The sequence below is a fragment of the Cherax quadricarinatus genome, chromosome 38 (assembly GCF_038502225.1).
Source record: "Cherax quadricarinatus isolate ZL_2023a chromosome 38, ASM3850222v1, whole genome shotgun sequence".
Classification (NCBI taxonomy): domain Eukaryota; kingdom Metazoa; phylum Arthropoda; class Malacostraca; order Decapoda; family Parastacidae; genus Cherax; species Cherax quadricarinatus.
This window is the reverse complement of record NC_091329.1, coordinates 9,630,305-9,645,739: the sequence shown is the minus strand read 5'-3', so window position 1 is coordinate 9,645,739 and position 15,435 is coordinate 9,630,305. Positions and strand designations below refer to the sequence as shown.

Here is a 15,435-nt window from a genome sequence, read left to right as displayed (position 1 = left end):
CCTCTACAGCTTTTGCACATTCCCACAAATATAATATGCAAACAAGCTTAAAATCGCTTAATTTATTTTTTTAGAGCCCCAATGATGACAATCTTCTTTAGTACCCTGTTGTATGACCCTCATAGGTTTAGTGCTTAGTTATGATTATAATAATAATCCTTTGGTACCCTAAACAATGACTCCAAAAAAAATTTTCCAGCTTTTGTTTACCTTATTCTAAACTTACTGCTGGAAAAAAAAAAATAAAAAAGGTTATAAAGCAGTGTTTAAACCAACCTTGTCTCTCATGAATTCTCGAGGCAGTTGCCAGTAAAGTGGAGCCTCAAAAAGTAGTGAGGAACCAATGGTGACATGACCTTCAGTGCCAGGGATGACATGTAGCTGATTTGTTATGTTGAGTCTTGTTTCACCATCTTCAAAGTTTAGAGTTCTCTCCCCAGGAAGAGCTAACTGTTAAAGCAACAGAAAAATATTATGCTACATCCTTAAGGCCATGGTTTGTTCCATGGAGCAAACATCAACTCGATTAAAAATATAGAGAAATAACAGTACATAATTCCATATCAAAAATTTTATGATTCTTTTGCAGTTAGGTTTTATAAAAAAAAAAATCATAAACTGAAGTATTACGTATTTTGATATTACAACTGGACAAGCCAAAGCATGCAGAGCATTCTGTAATTAAGAGAGAAATAATAGATTTTTCTTAATATGGATACACACATTTTAGCATGTACCCAGAATTTATATAGCAAAATATATTCTTTCTAGCAAAATCAATAATATATCTGCAATGACTGCAGTGTAATGAAGGAAAATTAATAAAAATATTTCTACAATGATGTTATCATCATATATCTATAATAAATAAAATATGATGAAAGTACTGTAATTGGTTTCTATAAATGTTTTAAGATCACAATAAAATATAAGATTTCAAAAAGCAGCTTCTTCGTTGCAATAAAAACAGGCTGCAGACAGCGAATCATTCAAATATACATTTAGCTAAACATAAAGCATAATAGGCGCATGGCATAGTATTTCATAGACCTGTTGGACAAAACACAAATAAATATAATAACAGCCTCCACAGTGAGCAGTATGTCAGAACACACCTGAGGGGAAACTACAACACTAAAAGCATATAAATAAAAGCATAATCAGATACTGCATGAAGAGTAAAGTAAAGCATGTATGGGGGTTTACAAGTTTCAGTAATTACATTGATATAGCATATCTCCTGCGTGTTCCAGGGATGGACTACCACAAAAGGCGGGCGAAAAGGTCGTTCTCCAGCCACAGGCTTTCGGTACTCGATGGTCAGTACCCGCCGACCCCACATCCGTAGCTGTAAAGGTGGTGATGAGGATGGTGCGGAATGTGAGGCTATTCAGAAGGTTATGAGAGAATAGTAGTTGATGTATTTATGGATGTGGTGAAGAGGGACACTTTTTAATGAAGTATAAATTTAGGACAATAATATGTATGTAATAGTAAAAGCTCATGACAAGAAAAATGTATGTATAATACTGTAAATATAGAACAGGTTCCAGTAAATGCAAAGCAGCTGGTTAGTGAAAACAAAGAAGATTGCCTATTCTCCAGTAGATAACTCTACAATCACTTCTTGAAAGACTGGAAGGAAAAAAGATCACAGGAAAGTTTCTGGAGGACCTATTCTAACAAAAGTCAGAGATTAATGTAATGCCTAAGCTATTAACAAAACATGTTAACCAACACAAGTTTGAATAAACAATAGAAACATGCACCATTTGGGTATCTTTATTGCTGAAAGGTTTTGCCTGTGCAGCAGGTTTCTTCAGTCAAACACAGGTGAACATGATATAACTCTAGAGACATTAGAACTAATTTTGAGGTGATCAGTCTTTCAGCCTTGATAGGAGATGGTCAATCCCTTGGCCTACAGTAGAGGCATGCAGCTAGATCTTATTTACTGTAACAGAAGTGAGGTGTTGCAGCTGGCAGTGACATCACAGGTGAGTGTGGCCCACTAGTGGAAGTAGGCTGTGCAAAAGACTTCCAATGTACCAATGTTATATTCTCCTGTATTCAACCGAGGAGCCTGCTTCTCACCTGAAACATTTTGGTAATAAAGATACCAGAGTGTTGTGCATGTCTTATTCATCAACTTTTCGGAAATTGATTACCATCAACGATACGAAGTTTGTATAAAATACAGTTGCCCCAGAGAGAAGAAAGTATGATTAGACATAAGAGAAATAAACTGCAAAGTAGAAAATTCAGGAAGAGTCCCAAAAAGGCCATGGCTGAAGTATAGAGAAGAATGCAAAGTAGAGCATCAGCAGAAAAGTGGATAACACTTTTATTTATATAATGCGCACACACATGCACACGTGTGAGCACACACACACACACACACACACACACACACACACACACACACACACACACACACACACAGTGAGGAAGATCTAATGAACAGAATGGAACCTTACAGAAAACTATAACTAGAGAAAGATGGGCCAAGCAACTATCAAAAGAAACTGAAAATTATTTTGTAGATGAAAGTTGAAAGAGCAGCTTGGAAAGGTTAACTAAACATGACTGAAGTGATCAACAGCACAATGGGCATTAGGGAACTCATGCTCATAATCAAACATTTATAATGCTTCAATGTTTATATGCAAAGTATCTTTTTATTAAGAATATACTGAAACACTTTATAATAATAGACATGAGGGCAATAGGACTAGTTACAAGGACTGCTAACCCACTTTGCCAGAGGCATTAAAGAAATTGCAAACTAAAGCTCTTACCGAGTCCACTTGACTGTATTAGATCTCACTGATGCCACAGATCACATTTTATAAAATCCCCAATGCCAGCTCTGGTGTCATGCATATCTGTTCATAGGACTGTGCATTTATGTCAATACAAGAAGAAATTTCTGACTATCCTGACTACAATAATATGAAAAGGGAGGAATCATATGCGATTCATACCTATATTATGCATTCTGTGCTTGAATTTTCTTTAATACTCATTGTGCAGTGATTAATAAACTTCTCAGCAATTATGACAACTCTTCAAGCACCAACTTAATTGAGACAAGCAAGGTCTAGGACTAACTTGAAAAGAAATATAAGGTTCTGGAACCTGAAATCATCCAAATTAAGACTGAAAAAATAAACGAGCTTAAGAGTTTTGTTTTGTCAACGGAGGACTGTCAGAATGAAACAAAGAAAAGAAGACTGGCAAAAGTTATCACAAGATGAAACACTGCTGTATTAAAAATGTGAAAAAAATATAACATCCCTAATTTACAGTAAGGCTATATGCTTGAACTACCTTATATCATGTGAAATGCAAAGTACTGAACATAGATGCTACCATGATAGACTGGTAGAGACAGAAAGAGTAAATATGTAACTAATTCCAGATTCTTTTGGTACAGCAAAAAATTAAATTCTTAATCAAATTGGTAAATACATACAGAACCAGTAGGTCAAAGACCAATAGTATTTAAGTCTACCACTAATAGGAAAGTATATGTATCTTTATTTTCTGAATATTTACAAACTACTTTTTACAAGCCATTTAAGATATGGTTATACTTCAAAAACTATCCTAAACCAAATCAGAAAGTAGCATGGCCTACCCAGAAAGATTGTAACTCAGGACTGTTGGGTTACTAGATCAGTACAATAATCACTCGACCAAATATTAAATTTCGATGAAAATCACATGGAGTTTGAAGACGCTTTATCCAATGAGAATTCTTATTAATGAGAATGTAAATTATGAACAAGAGAGACTACAACTTTTGGACCCCAATGTTTTTAACAATAATTAAGTTTATTTAGGTACAGGTACACAAAAATATAATTATCATATTTAGACATATGTGTAAATGTCATATCTGAGTGCCTCGGGCAAGACAGTGATAATGTGAATGATGGTGAAGGTGTTTCTTTTTTTTCTGATCATGTTACCTTGGTGGGAGATGGTCAGCATTTTAAAAAAATTAAAAGTCAAAGTGACTTATTTCCATATGGCAAAAGCAAAACAAAAATTACATGCAACTGGCATGACTGTATAACCCAACGTTAAAAATACTGTAGTATTAAATGACAGGTAGTGATGAGGATGTGGGTTTGAATTACCAGGCAGTTGTAATGAGAGAAAAAAATGTTAGTGGTAAAACATGCTTTTAATTCACCTTGTTACATAAAAATTGCTGTTACATGTAATTAGTTATTTAAACTCCTAAATACATCCCTTGAAATAAGCACTGTATATTGTCATGCAGATGTAATGATATTTTTTTTTTTTTTCAACAAGTCGGCCGTCTCCCACCGAGGCAGGGTGACCCAAAAAGAAAGAAAATCCCCCCAAAAAAAATACTTTCATCATCATTCAACACTTTCACCTCACTCACACATAATCACTGTTTTTGCAGAGGTGCTCAGAACACAGCAGTTTAGAAGCATATACGTATAAAGATACACAACATATCCCTCCAAACTGCTAATATCCCAAAACCCCTCCTTTAGAGTGCAGGCATTGTACTTCCCATTTCCAGGACTTAAGTTCGGCTATATAAAAATAACCGGTTTCCCTGAATCCCTTCACTAAATATTACCTTGCTCACACTCCAACAGATCGTCAGGTCCCAAATACCATTCGTCTCCATTCACTCCTATCGAACACGCTCATGCATGCTTGCTGGAAGTCCAAGCCCCTCGCCCACAAAACCTCCCTCACCCCTTCCTTCCAACCTTTTCGAGGACGACCCCTACCCCGCCTTCCTTCTCCTACAGATTTAAATGCTCTCCATGTCATTCTACTTTGATCCATTCTCTCTAAATGACCAAACCACCTCAACAACCCCTCTTCAGCCCTCTGACTAACACTTTTATTAACTCCACACCTTCTCCTAATTTCCACACTCCGAATTTTCTGCATAATATTTACACCACACATTGCCCTTAGACAGGACATCTCCACTGCCTCCAACCGCCTCCTCGCTGCTGCATTTATCGTTAATAATTTGAAGCTAATGCCTTTTGCTAATGATGATGGAAATGATGAAACATTCAGATGCACAAAAAAAGCACAAACTCAATTAGGAATTCACTGATAACATCAGTAGAGCACAAATGTAAATTAAAAAAGTAAAATTGTAATACAGAGTTATGCTGTTGAAAGAGGGAATTAGGTATTGATGGTGATGAAATGAAATGCAAGAGCATTATAAATGAAAAAAACTGCACTGACAAAATTTAATAATTCAAGAGTGTTGAGCAGGTCAGAGCCACTTATGACATTTTGTAATCAACAAAAGAGGGAATTTTAAAAGAGGTTAATTACTGCCAATGCTATTCTGAGAGCAAAAGTAACATTATAAGTCATGTTTGACCATATCTACTCTGATAAAAATTTTTCTAAACAGAATCAGCCACATATCAACATTAAATAGTCACTCTAGAAGACTTAAAAAATGCTGCACACAGTATTATTACATGTGTACTAAAACTTTTACTTAATACAGTAGTCAGGTTCAAGGTCTGAACATTGTACTGTATATACTGTATATTAAACTGATTGACTTTTCAAGACACTTATTAACCTAAAGCATAAAAACCACTCTTTTTTTCTAATCAGTTAATAAAACATATTCATCTAATGAATGCAGTGCCATAACACATTACCCAAAAACAAGATACTATACCTAGACCAGGATGGACCAAATCATCATCTACTTTTATTTTTGAATTTATTAATTGCTTGCAAACATGTACAAGTATTAACATACTTAAACCCACACTTTTCTGAACAACAGTAACCCTCAAGCTTCCTGGAATTTCCTCTTTCATTTTAACATCTCAAGACTACATTAGGTTAATTCCTTCACCATAAAGAGTTATGAATAACTAAAGTGTAATGAACATTTATCAGTGATCAGTAATAACCCACATGTACACAGAAACTCAGGAGAGTGACTGATCTGTGTATATCCTGATTCCCTTCTGGGATCCTCTTCTGCTGAAGATGATCCCAGAAGGGGATCAAAATACATATACAGATCAATCAATTTCCTAAGTTTCTGTCTGCACGTGAGTTATTGTTGAGCATATAGAGTTATTTGCACCAAGTCCAAAAAATATATATACTGTACAAAAATATAAAGTGCTCTGTAGATGACTTGTTTATTAAGTCATTCAATATAATAAATAATACAAACACTTCACTATGAAGCAAACCCAAATGCCATTATATATTGTAATAGAAAATGAATACAGCATCAAGCCAATATAAATATAATACAGAGCTAAGATTAAGGCAATATTCACAATGTGATGCTAATTTTCTTTAAGCTTAAAAGAGAAAAGCATTGTTAAATGTAGAAACCCATTAAAAAATAATTTACATGCACTGTGCAAAGGAATAAATACCGAAAGAGCAGAGACCTTCCTAGTACAAAACAAAATTTTTTTTTGAGTTAAGTGTGTTGGAAAATTTATTACGAATATTTTATATTCTATCTGCATTCTAAGATATTTTCTTCACTGTATTTCTCATAATAGATAATCTTTTATTCATATGTTCAGATGTCCACAACAGTTTCTGCAGCTTTCCAGATGAAATATTTTTTATGTTCATAAACAAGTCAAAGCTATATACCCAAGATGGAACTATAAAAGGCTATATGCACTTCAAAATTCTTGCTGTGAAGATATTCATCTGAAATCTGAGAATATTTCCACTCACTCAAATTCAGAGTTTTGCTATCTCATATATGTAATAAATAACTAACATGATGCAATCCTAAATGATTTATTAAGCTGCATTTACGTGTCTGCTACCCTCTTTAGTGGCCTGGTAGTAAGTACAAATGCTGCAGCTTGTGCAAGGTCTCCCTCTATTTTACTGATAAAATCTTCCTGAAGAACTTTTAACTACAGCTGGGTCTAGGCAGCAGATTAGTCAATCTGCTTATGAAGCAGATTACTCAATCTGCTTCATAAGGTCATTATTCTATGGTGGAAGAATTTACTGTCTGTAACAGTGTGCAGTTTGGAGTTTCTGAAGTTTTTACTCCTTGTATTTGTCAGATTAGATTTCTTGAAGACGTAATCAGAGTTAACATTATCCATTGTGTTCGAATCCTTAACTGTCTCCACAATTAACCCAATCATACCTTAAATGTTGAATGGTCAGGTCTATTATTATTATTGTGATTACTACTAATATATTATATTTACAGAAAGAGCTAAACCTGTAGTGGTTATATAGTACCTGGGGAATAAGAGGCAATCAGATTCAATCCAAGGAAGGAAATGACTTGTCATATTCCTTAGATCAAGAGCTCCTCACCAGCATCAAGGAACCTCTTTAGGAGGGTGCTTGGTCTATAGCCCTCAGTTAATTCTAGTAAGTAAACCAACTTATTTCTTGAATTATTTTCATTGCCATGTTGAGCTCTTTCAAATTATTAAATACATTTTTAAAGATGTGGCTTCTATGCTTGAATAAGAGTAGTGAAGGTAGGACCATACAAAAGTGATATGCAAAACTAGACAATGGTTTTTCTTTCCTCTGTATTCAAAAGTAGTTTTGATTACCTGTACCAAGACTTTAAGTAGTGTTTTTGCTGCTCATTTTAACATGTTATTTTTACTGAAAACACTTTACCTCATGGCAATGTCTTGCCAATTTGTCAAATGATATTTAAACCAGAGAAATTAGGCCTGCTACCTAGATGACTTGCACTTAGGGGCAATTCACTTACTGTCCTGTCCATGAATTAACCTTACCCACCACATCCAATGCCACACATGTGTTGATGAATCAAGACTGATGGACTGAACACCTTTCAAGGCTGAGAAACTGATCACCTCAAACTCCTTAAAGTCTCTCACTGTCACCTGGATTACTCTGTATTAGACTGATGAAGTTACTTTTGGTGAAACATCTTCACAAAGATACTCAAGTGTTGCACAGGTGTCTTAATCAATATATGCTGTGTTTTCACATCTTTTGCATCATCAGGGCTAAAATGAGAGACTGCTGGAGATAATGTTTACAGAAATTGGAAGTGCTATAAATGGTATGGTAATACAGACAAGACATGGTTCAAAGCACTTAGGTACCATTTGAGATATTTATTCAAGAAAAGTGTTTTGCTACGAATGGCTTTTTCAGTCCAGAAGAGGATTGAAGAAGCAACTCATGGTGAAATGTTTCCTTTAATGTCGATCACAGGTTCTAGGTTAACAAGTTCTGGTCCTGTCCATGAGAACACCTCCACCAGTACCTTCTGTAAATACACTATTCATCGATTCAATTCTTAAGCTATTACTTTGTGTAAATAGACAAGGACATGAGTGAGGGTGGCCCACAGAGGTTTGTGATCATTACAACACTGGTATACAATACCAACACAAGATGAGGATTTAGACATGTTACACACGAAGACAGAAATAGTGGTAATCAGTCCCTCAGACTTGCAGAAATATTCATGCAATACAGTGGAAGATGAGGTAATCAGTCCCTCACCCTAGCAGCCAGTGTTCAGTACCTTAAGTCTTCATGAGCATCAAGACTGCTAGGATGAGGGACTGATTACCTCAACTTCTTTGTACATCACCTCTGAATTAAATTAATAAAGCAATTAACTGGCAAAATATCTTTCAGTAGTGTTTAAATACTGCTTCTCTCTGCCCTCTTTATTTCAGCTCCGTCCATCCCTCCCTCCCTTCACTCCTCCGTCCCTTCCTCACTTCTCCCCCTCCCTCTTTCCACTCCTCAGTCCCTCCCTATCATGATTTTCCTTCTCTTCCTCAAAGCAGGACAGTATATCAAAGCACTGTTTCTGGTCAATAATTATTTTAGCTTCGAGATAAACTTCGGCAACGACTTACGTTGTTTATTAATAAGTGGGTTCTGTGAGCAAACTGTTGAAAAATTCTTTTGACTTTTTGCTTAATATTTACTTTAGCTACTCGAGTTTTAACATGTTAATTTCACAGTTAAGTGGGTTTGCAATGTAAACAGTTACATTTTGGGCCTATGGAAAAAACAGGAATTTCCTTAATAACCAAAAAATGAAAAAGCTAAACAAACCAAACATAACCTAGAATTTAGCTCAAAATTTAGGTTAAGTTATGTTGGGTTATTCATTATTTTTTTTTTCTTCATCAAAACTTTATCTTACCATAAGCACAAAATATAAATAGTCTTAACCCTTTGAGGGTCGACACGCCCTCTCTGAAACTTGTTCTCAGGGTCGGACAAATTTCAAAAAAAAAAAAAAAATGATTTTTTCTTATGAAAAGATAGAGAATCTTTTCCCGATCATAATGACACCAAAAGTATGAAATTTGATGGAAAACTTACGGAATTATGCTCTCGCGAAGTTAGTGGTCTTGACGATGTTTACGCATCGGCGATTTTGCCCACTTTGAGCCATATTTTCGGCCAATTCCGATGTACTAGTTGACAAAAATCATAACTATTTCGCTAGAACTCCATTTTTTTCTATCGAATAAGTACAAGAAACCACCCATTTACCAATTTCAACTATCCAATAAAGTGGTCAGAATTTAGCAATTTTGCCAATTTCACACAAATTTCAAAAGATGCCAATTTCTGAATAGGGTCTAGAATAAACAAAAAAGACATTCTTGGCACTAAAATAACAAATTCTCTGTTCGTTAGTCACATCCCCAGGCCTCTCTTATATTTCTTTGGCTTTCCACTTTGAATTTTTATTCTTACAAAAGATAGAAGATTTACTGTTATGCAGACTACTGCATTAGTGTAGAAATGGTATAAATAATATCAGCGTACTTGTGAAAGAATATTAGACTCACCAGTTGACGTGTATTGGACGCTTGGCATGATTTGTTTACTTTTGAACTTAGATAAAAATCGAACATTTCTGCTACTTTGTGCTCAATTTCAAGGTACTTTTCATTGTAAAACCAGTCAAAATCACCTCAATTTCTGTAATATGTCTTTCATTCTATAAAATGAGACCAAGAAAACTAGAATACAACAATAAATACCATACGAAAATACAGTGCAAAGTCGCTGTTTTATTCCAAAAACACGGTCAAAGTTTTTTTTTTCTCATTACGCACTGTGTGCTGCAGGATTTTTTTTATACTGCGCACACTGACCACATAGACCCATTCTTTCATATGTAGGCCTACCAGCTTTCTCTCATTAGATTTGAGGGCACTAGAATTTAGGCGTACAAGTACGTCAAAAACCCTGGGTCGTAAGCCGTACCAGTACGGCCGAAACTCTCTAAGGGTTAATTACATAACACACTTAATGTTGGAGAATTGAAAAAAAAAAAAAATCTAAGCAGCCAAAGTAAATATTTGCAGTTTCTTGTTTAGCAGCACTCTGCATGACATTTACTGATAACATTTCAGACAGTTTTTCAAAACACTAGCTTTGCCTAAGTCTCGAGGATGCCGTTTTCTAAAATTTACTGTTATTAAAAAAATCTGAAGATTTACCATTCAACTACTATACTGGCAAATTAGTAAGTTACTCTACTAAAGCATTTATCAAACTACTGTACTAATAGTATCAAGTACCCAAAAAATACTAAGACACAAATGGAATGTTTCATTGCTGCATCTCCTAACCCAACTTCAACCCCAAGTAATAATCCTACCTGAGACCAGGTGAGCTCAGCCTGAATGCACTTGTTGGTTCTTCGAAAGCAGTAGCAACCAGTACAACCAGAGGGATTGTTTACCGAAAGGCCAAATGTCCCGCCCACACACTTACCACACCTACGACCCACCACATTAGACTGAAAAAAAATAATTTATGTATTACTACTTTTTATGTTTGTACACTACATTTAACTTCTATAAATTATCTACATTTACAGCATAAATACATGAATTTATATATTGCATTAAAAAGTAATAAATGATGAGGCTTGGCAATAAAAAATACAGTAATGTAAAAGTTAGCTCTATAATCATATGCAACTCAATACAGATATTAAATTGTTGAAACTGAACTTACAATTATCTCTTCCTTATTATAATACAAATACAGTGGTCCCTTGTTTTTCGTAGTTAATCCGTTCCTGGAGTTGCTACTCTTATCGAAATCTACTATTTGCGAATCAATTTTCCCCATAAGAAATAATGTAAATACAATTAATCCGTTCCTGACACCCAGAAGTATTAAAACAAAAATTTTTTTTACATGAAATATAGATGTAGTACATAAACAATACAATGGGAAATGATGAATGAAACATTAACAGCATAACACTTACCTTTATTGGAGATTCTTCTTAGTGTATGGAAGACTGGAGGAGGAGAGAGATTGGATTGTTTACAGTTTGGAAGGGGAATCCCCTTCCATTAACACCTCAGGTACCAATTACTTTGTTGTTAAATTAGATACATGTGCAACTCTTGGGTATCTTTATTGAGGAAACATTTTGCCACACAGTGGCTTCATCAGTCCATACATAGGAGAAACTTGAAGAACAGGAGGAGAATGAGGTAATCAGTCCCTCAACCTTGAGTCGATGTGGTCAGTCCATCAATCTTGAATAGAATACGGCATATGAGCGGAGAAGCAGCTTATAAACCATATGGCAGGAGAGGTGCAGCAGTCTTAGGTGGTGTCACATTTGTTCAATGTGGAAGTAGGTCGTGCCCAAGGGTTAGGCAAGAGAAGAATTCTCAAGTACAGTGGACCCCCAGTTAACGATATTTTTTCACTCCAGAAGTATGTTCAGGTACCAGTACTGACCGAATTTGTTCCCATAAGGAATATTGTGAAGTAGATTAGTCCATTTCAGACCCCCAAACATACACGTACAAACGCACTTACATAAATACACTTACATAATTGGTCGCATTCGGAGGTGATCGTTATGCGGGGGTCCACTGTATTAAGATCCCAAGAAGTTGCAGTGTCTGACAGGATTGTAGATGAATGGTTCAAAGAACCAACATGTTGTTAAATTAGACACATTGAACAAATGTGACACCACCTACGACTGCTGCACCTCTCCTGCCACACGGTTTATAAGCTGCTTCTCCGCTCATATGCCGTATTCTATTCAAGATTGATGGACTGACCACATCGACTCAAGGTTGAGGGACTGATTACCTCATTCTCCTCCTGTTCTTCAAGTTTCTCCTATGTATGGACTGATGAAGCCACTGTGTGGCGAAACATTTCCTCAATAAAGATACCCAAGAGTTGCACATGTGTCTAATTTAACAACATGTCGGTTCTTTGAACCATTCATCTACAATCCTGTCAGACACCGCAACTTCTTGGGATCTTAATACTTGGGAATTCTTCTCTTGCCTAACCCTTGGGCACAACCTACTTCCACATTGAACAAATGTGACACCACCTACGACTGCTGCACCTCTCCTGCCATACGGTTTATAAGCTACTTCTCCGCTCATATGCCGTATTCTATTCAAGATTGATGGACTGACCACATCGACTCAAGGTTGAGGGACTGATTACCTCATTCTCCTCCTGTTCTTCAAGTTTCTCCTATGTATGGACTGATGAAGCCACTGTGTGGCGAAACGTTTCCTCAATAAAGATACACAAGAGTCGCACATGTGTCTAATTTAACAACATGTCAGTTCTTTGAACCATTTATCTACAATCCTGTCAGACACTGCAACTTCTTGGGATCTTAATACTTGGGAATTCTTCTCTTGCCTAACCCTTGGGCACGACCTACTTCCACATTGAACAAATGTGACACCACCTACGACTGCTGCACCTCTCCTGCCATACGGTTTATAAGCTACTTCTCCGCTCATATGCCGTATTCTATTCAAGATTGATGGACTGACCACATCGACTCAAGGTTGAGGAAGTGATTACCTCATTCTCCTCCTGTTCTTCAAGTTTCTCCTATGTATGAACTGATGAAGCCACTGTGTGGCGAAACGTTTCCTCAATAAAGATACCCAAGAGTTGCACATGTGTCTAATTTAACAATATGTCGGTTCTTTGAACCATTCATCTACAATACCAATTGCTTTTCTGGGGTTGCTTCTCTTCTCTGTTTCTTAATGCCACTAGGACCACCTTGAGAGTCACTGGAGTCCTGTCTCGCAAAATAACTGTGGAGAGAGCTCTGTTTCTGGCGTCTCTTTAACACTTCCCTAAAATGGCCCAAGACTTTATCACTGTACATGTTGCCAACATGGCTTGCAACAACCTTGTCAGGGTGTTGTCTCTCCATAAATCTTTCCATCTTACCCCACATAGCAAAAATCTCTTTAATTTCTGAAGAAGGCACCTTCTTCCATCTCTCTTCCTCCTCTGCAGCAAGATTCTGAGCTGCGATCTGTTGCTGTTCCTGCTGAAGCTCTTGCAGCTCCTCAGTGGTGAGCTCTTCGTTGTGGTCTTCCACCAATTCTTCCACATCCTCCAAACTCACATCCAACCCCATGGAACTCCCCAGTGCCACAATTGTTTTAACAACAGACAGGCTCATCAGGGTCAGTCCCAAACCCTTCAAAATCCCTCTTGTCGACACAATGGTAGCTTATTTAGTACTTGCAAGCACTAAAATGAGTGGAATATTATGGTAGGGAGGCCGCCCCGGCTCACACTGTGCATACGCGTCCTGGACAAACTACTATTCGCGAGTCAACCTATGATTAGCAAGTCCATGTTTATATGAAAATATCCCCATGATTTCCGAAATCTATGATTCCCGAGAACTACGAAAAGCGAGGGACCACTGTAATTAAATTATGTTTTACTATGTATCTACATTAATGTGTCCAGAAACTCTATGGCATTCACCCCACAGCATATCTTCTTTAAAGATACAATAATTATTAATAAAAGTACAATTACTGACAAAATGTTAGGTAAAAGGACACAGTTGCAACTACAGTAACATTTTATTGTTGCAACATTTCGCTCTCCAGGAGCTTAACAGAGCACCTGGAGAGCAAAACGTTGCCACACTAAAATGTCACATTAGTTGCATCTGTGTCCTTTTACCTAACATAGGGTGCCTAGTATTTCATTAAAATGTATTTAGTGTCCACATGAGGTACCATATATTTTGTAAGTACAGTATATGATTACTGTAATATTAATTATATTTTCAATTTATCAACATTGTTATTATTGCAGCAATACTTTTTTCTTAGATTTTTCCATCAACTTTAACAGCAAACAGAAATGTTTTTAGTATTAGTCTGAAGTCCCTTTTATTTTCTTGCAAACATTATATAATAATTCTCTTGTGAACCTTTTACTCACAAGTGGCACTATGTACTGACCTTGCATGGGCACTGTCCACCATCATCACACTGGCATCGTCCTTTACTATCACAATTAAGCGGGTTGGTACCTGCCATGTTGCAGCTGCATGAGATACATAGTGGAAACCCAAAAAATCCAAACTTGCATTTGCCACAGTGTTCCCCTTCATAACCTTCTTTACACACACAGTAGCCGGTGCGGGAATCACACTGACGACTTAGAGCTCCAGCTCCAGAGCAGTTGCATGGCTGTAAAATAATTTATATGAAGTATATGTAATAAAAAAATTAAAAACATAGAACTCCTGTATATAAACCTCACCTAATAAATAATTTTGTGTTGCAGATTTGTATAATTGATTAGAATGCTTTTATTTTTACTGGTATATATTACTATAAATTATGCACAATATAAAATATCACTTCTTCAGCTATAAAAGAAATTACATCTTCTAAATCTAAAAGCTACAATGAACAAATTGTAGTTAGATTCATCATCCATAGTTAACTTGTAGACAGATCCAAAGTTTACTGCCCTGCAGCCCAATCCCACACCAATTCTGATGGTTGACAGTTTGATTAATCAGGCTGTTGGTAATATCGACACATCTATCAGCTCTACTGATCAGGAATTTCTTGCGGAACTCATCAAGGTCCTTCTTGAAGACGTCCTGGGATTATACCTGGAGAGGGTTTCGGGGGTCAACGCCCCCGAGGCTCAGTCTGAGACCAGGCCTCGTGGTGGATCAGGGTCTAATCAACCAAGCTATTACTTCTGGCTGCACGCAAACTGACTTATGAACCACAGTCCGGCTGGTCAGGTACTGACTTTAGGTGCCTGTCCAGTGCCTTCATGAAAACAGCCAGGGGTTTATTGGTAATATCCCTTATGCATGCTGGGAGGCAGTTGAACAGTCTTGGGCCCCAGACACTTATTGTGTCGTCTCTCATTGTACTTGTGGCGTCGCTGCTTTTCATTGGGGGAATGTTGCATCTCCTGCCAAGTCTTTTGCTTTCATAGGGAGTGATTTTCATGTACAAGTTTGGTACTAATCCCTCTAGGATTTTCCAAGTGTATATTATCATGTATCTCTCTCGCCTGCATTCCAGGGAATACAAATCAAAGGACTTCAACTGTTCCCAG

General features: G+C 36.7%; 1 protein-coding gene across 4 annotated transcripts in view; it reads right to left on the bottom strand.

Moving 5' to 3' along the window:
• The window catches only part of wb (wing blister), a 375,780-nt gene that overhangs the window by 116,792 nt on the left and 243,553 nt on the right, over nucleotides 1-15,435 (bottom strand). For 3 of the 4 annotated variants that reach the window (XM_070092086.1, XM_070092087.1, XM_070092089.1), the window contains exons 26-29: nucleotides 14,310-14,540; nucleotides 10,676-10,816; nucleotides 1,223-1,348; nucleotides 277-450 (exon numbers count right to left, since the gene is read on the bottom strand). In XM_070092086.1, coding sequence (XP_069948187.1) covers nucleotides 277-450; nucleotides 1,223-1,348; nucleotides 10,676-10,816; nucleotides 14,310-14,540 — 672 coding nt within the window. The remainder of the gene's footprint in view (nucleotides 1-276; nucleotides 451-1,222; nucleotides 1,349-10,675; nucleotides 10,817-14,309; nucleotides 14,541-15,435) is intronic. The other variant, XM_070092088.1, reaches the window with a different exon arrangement.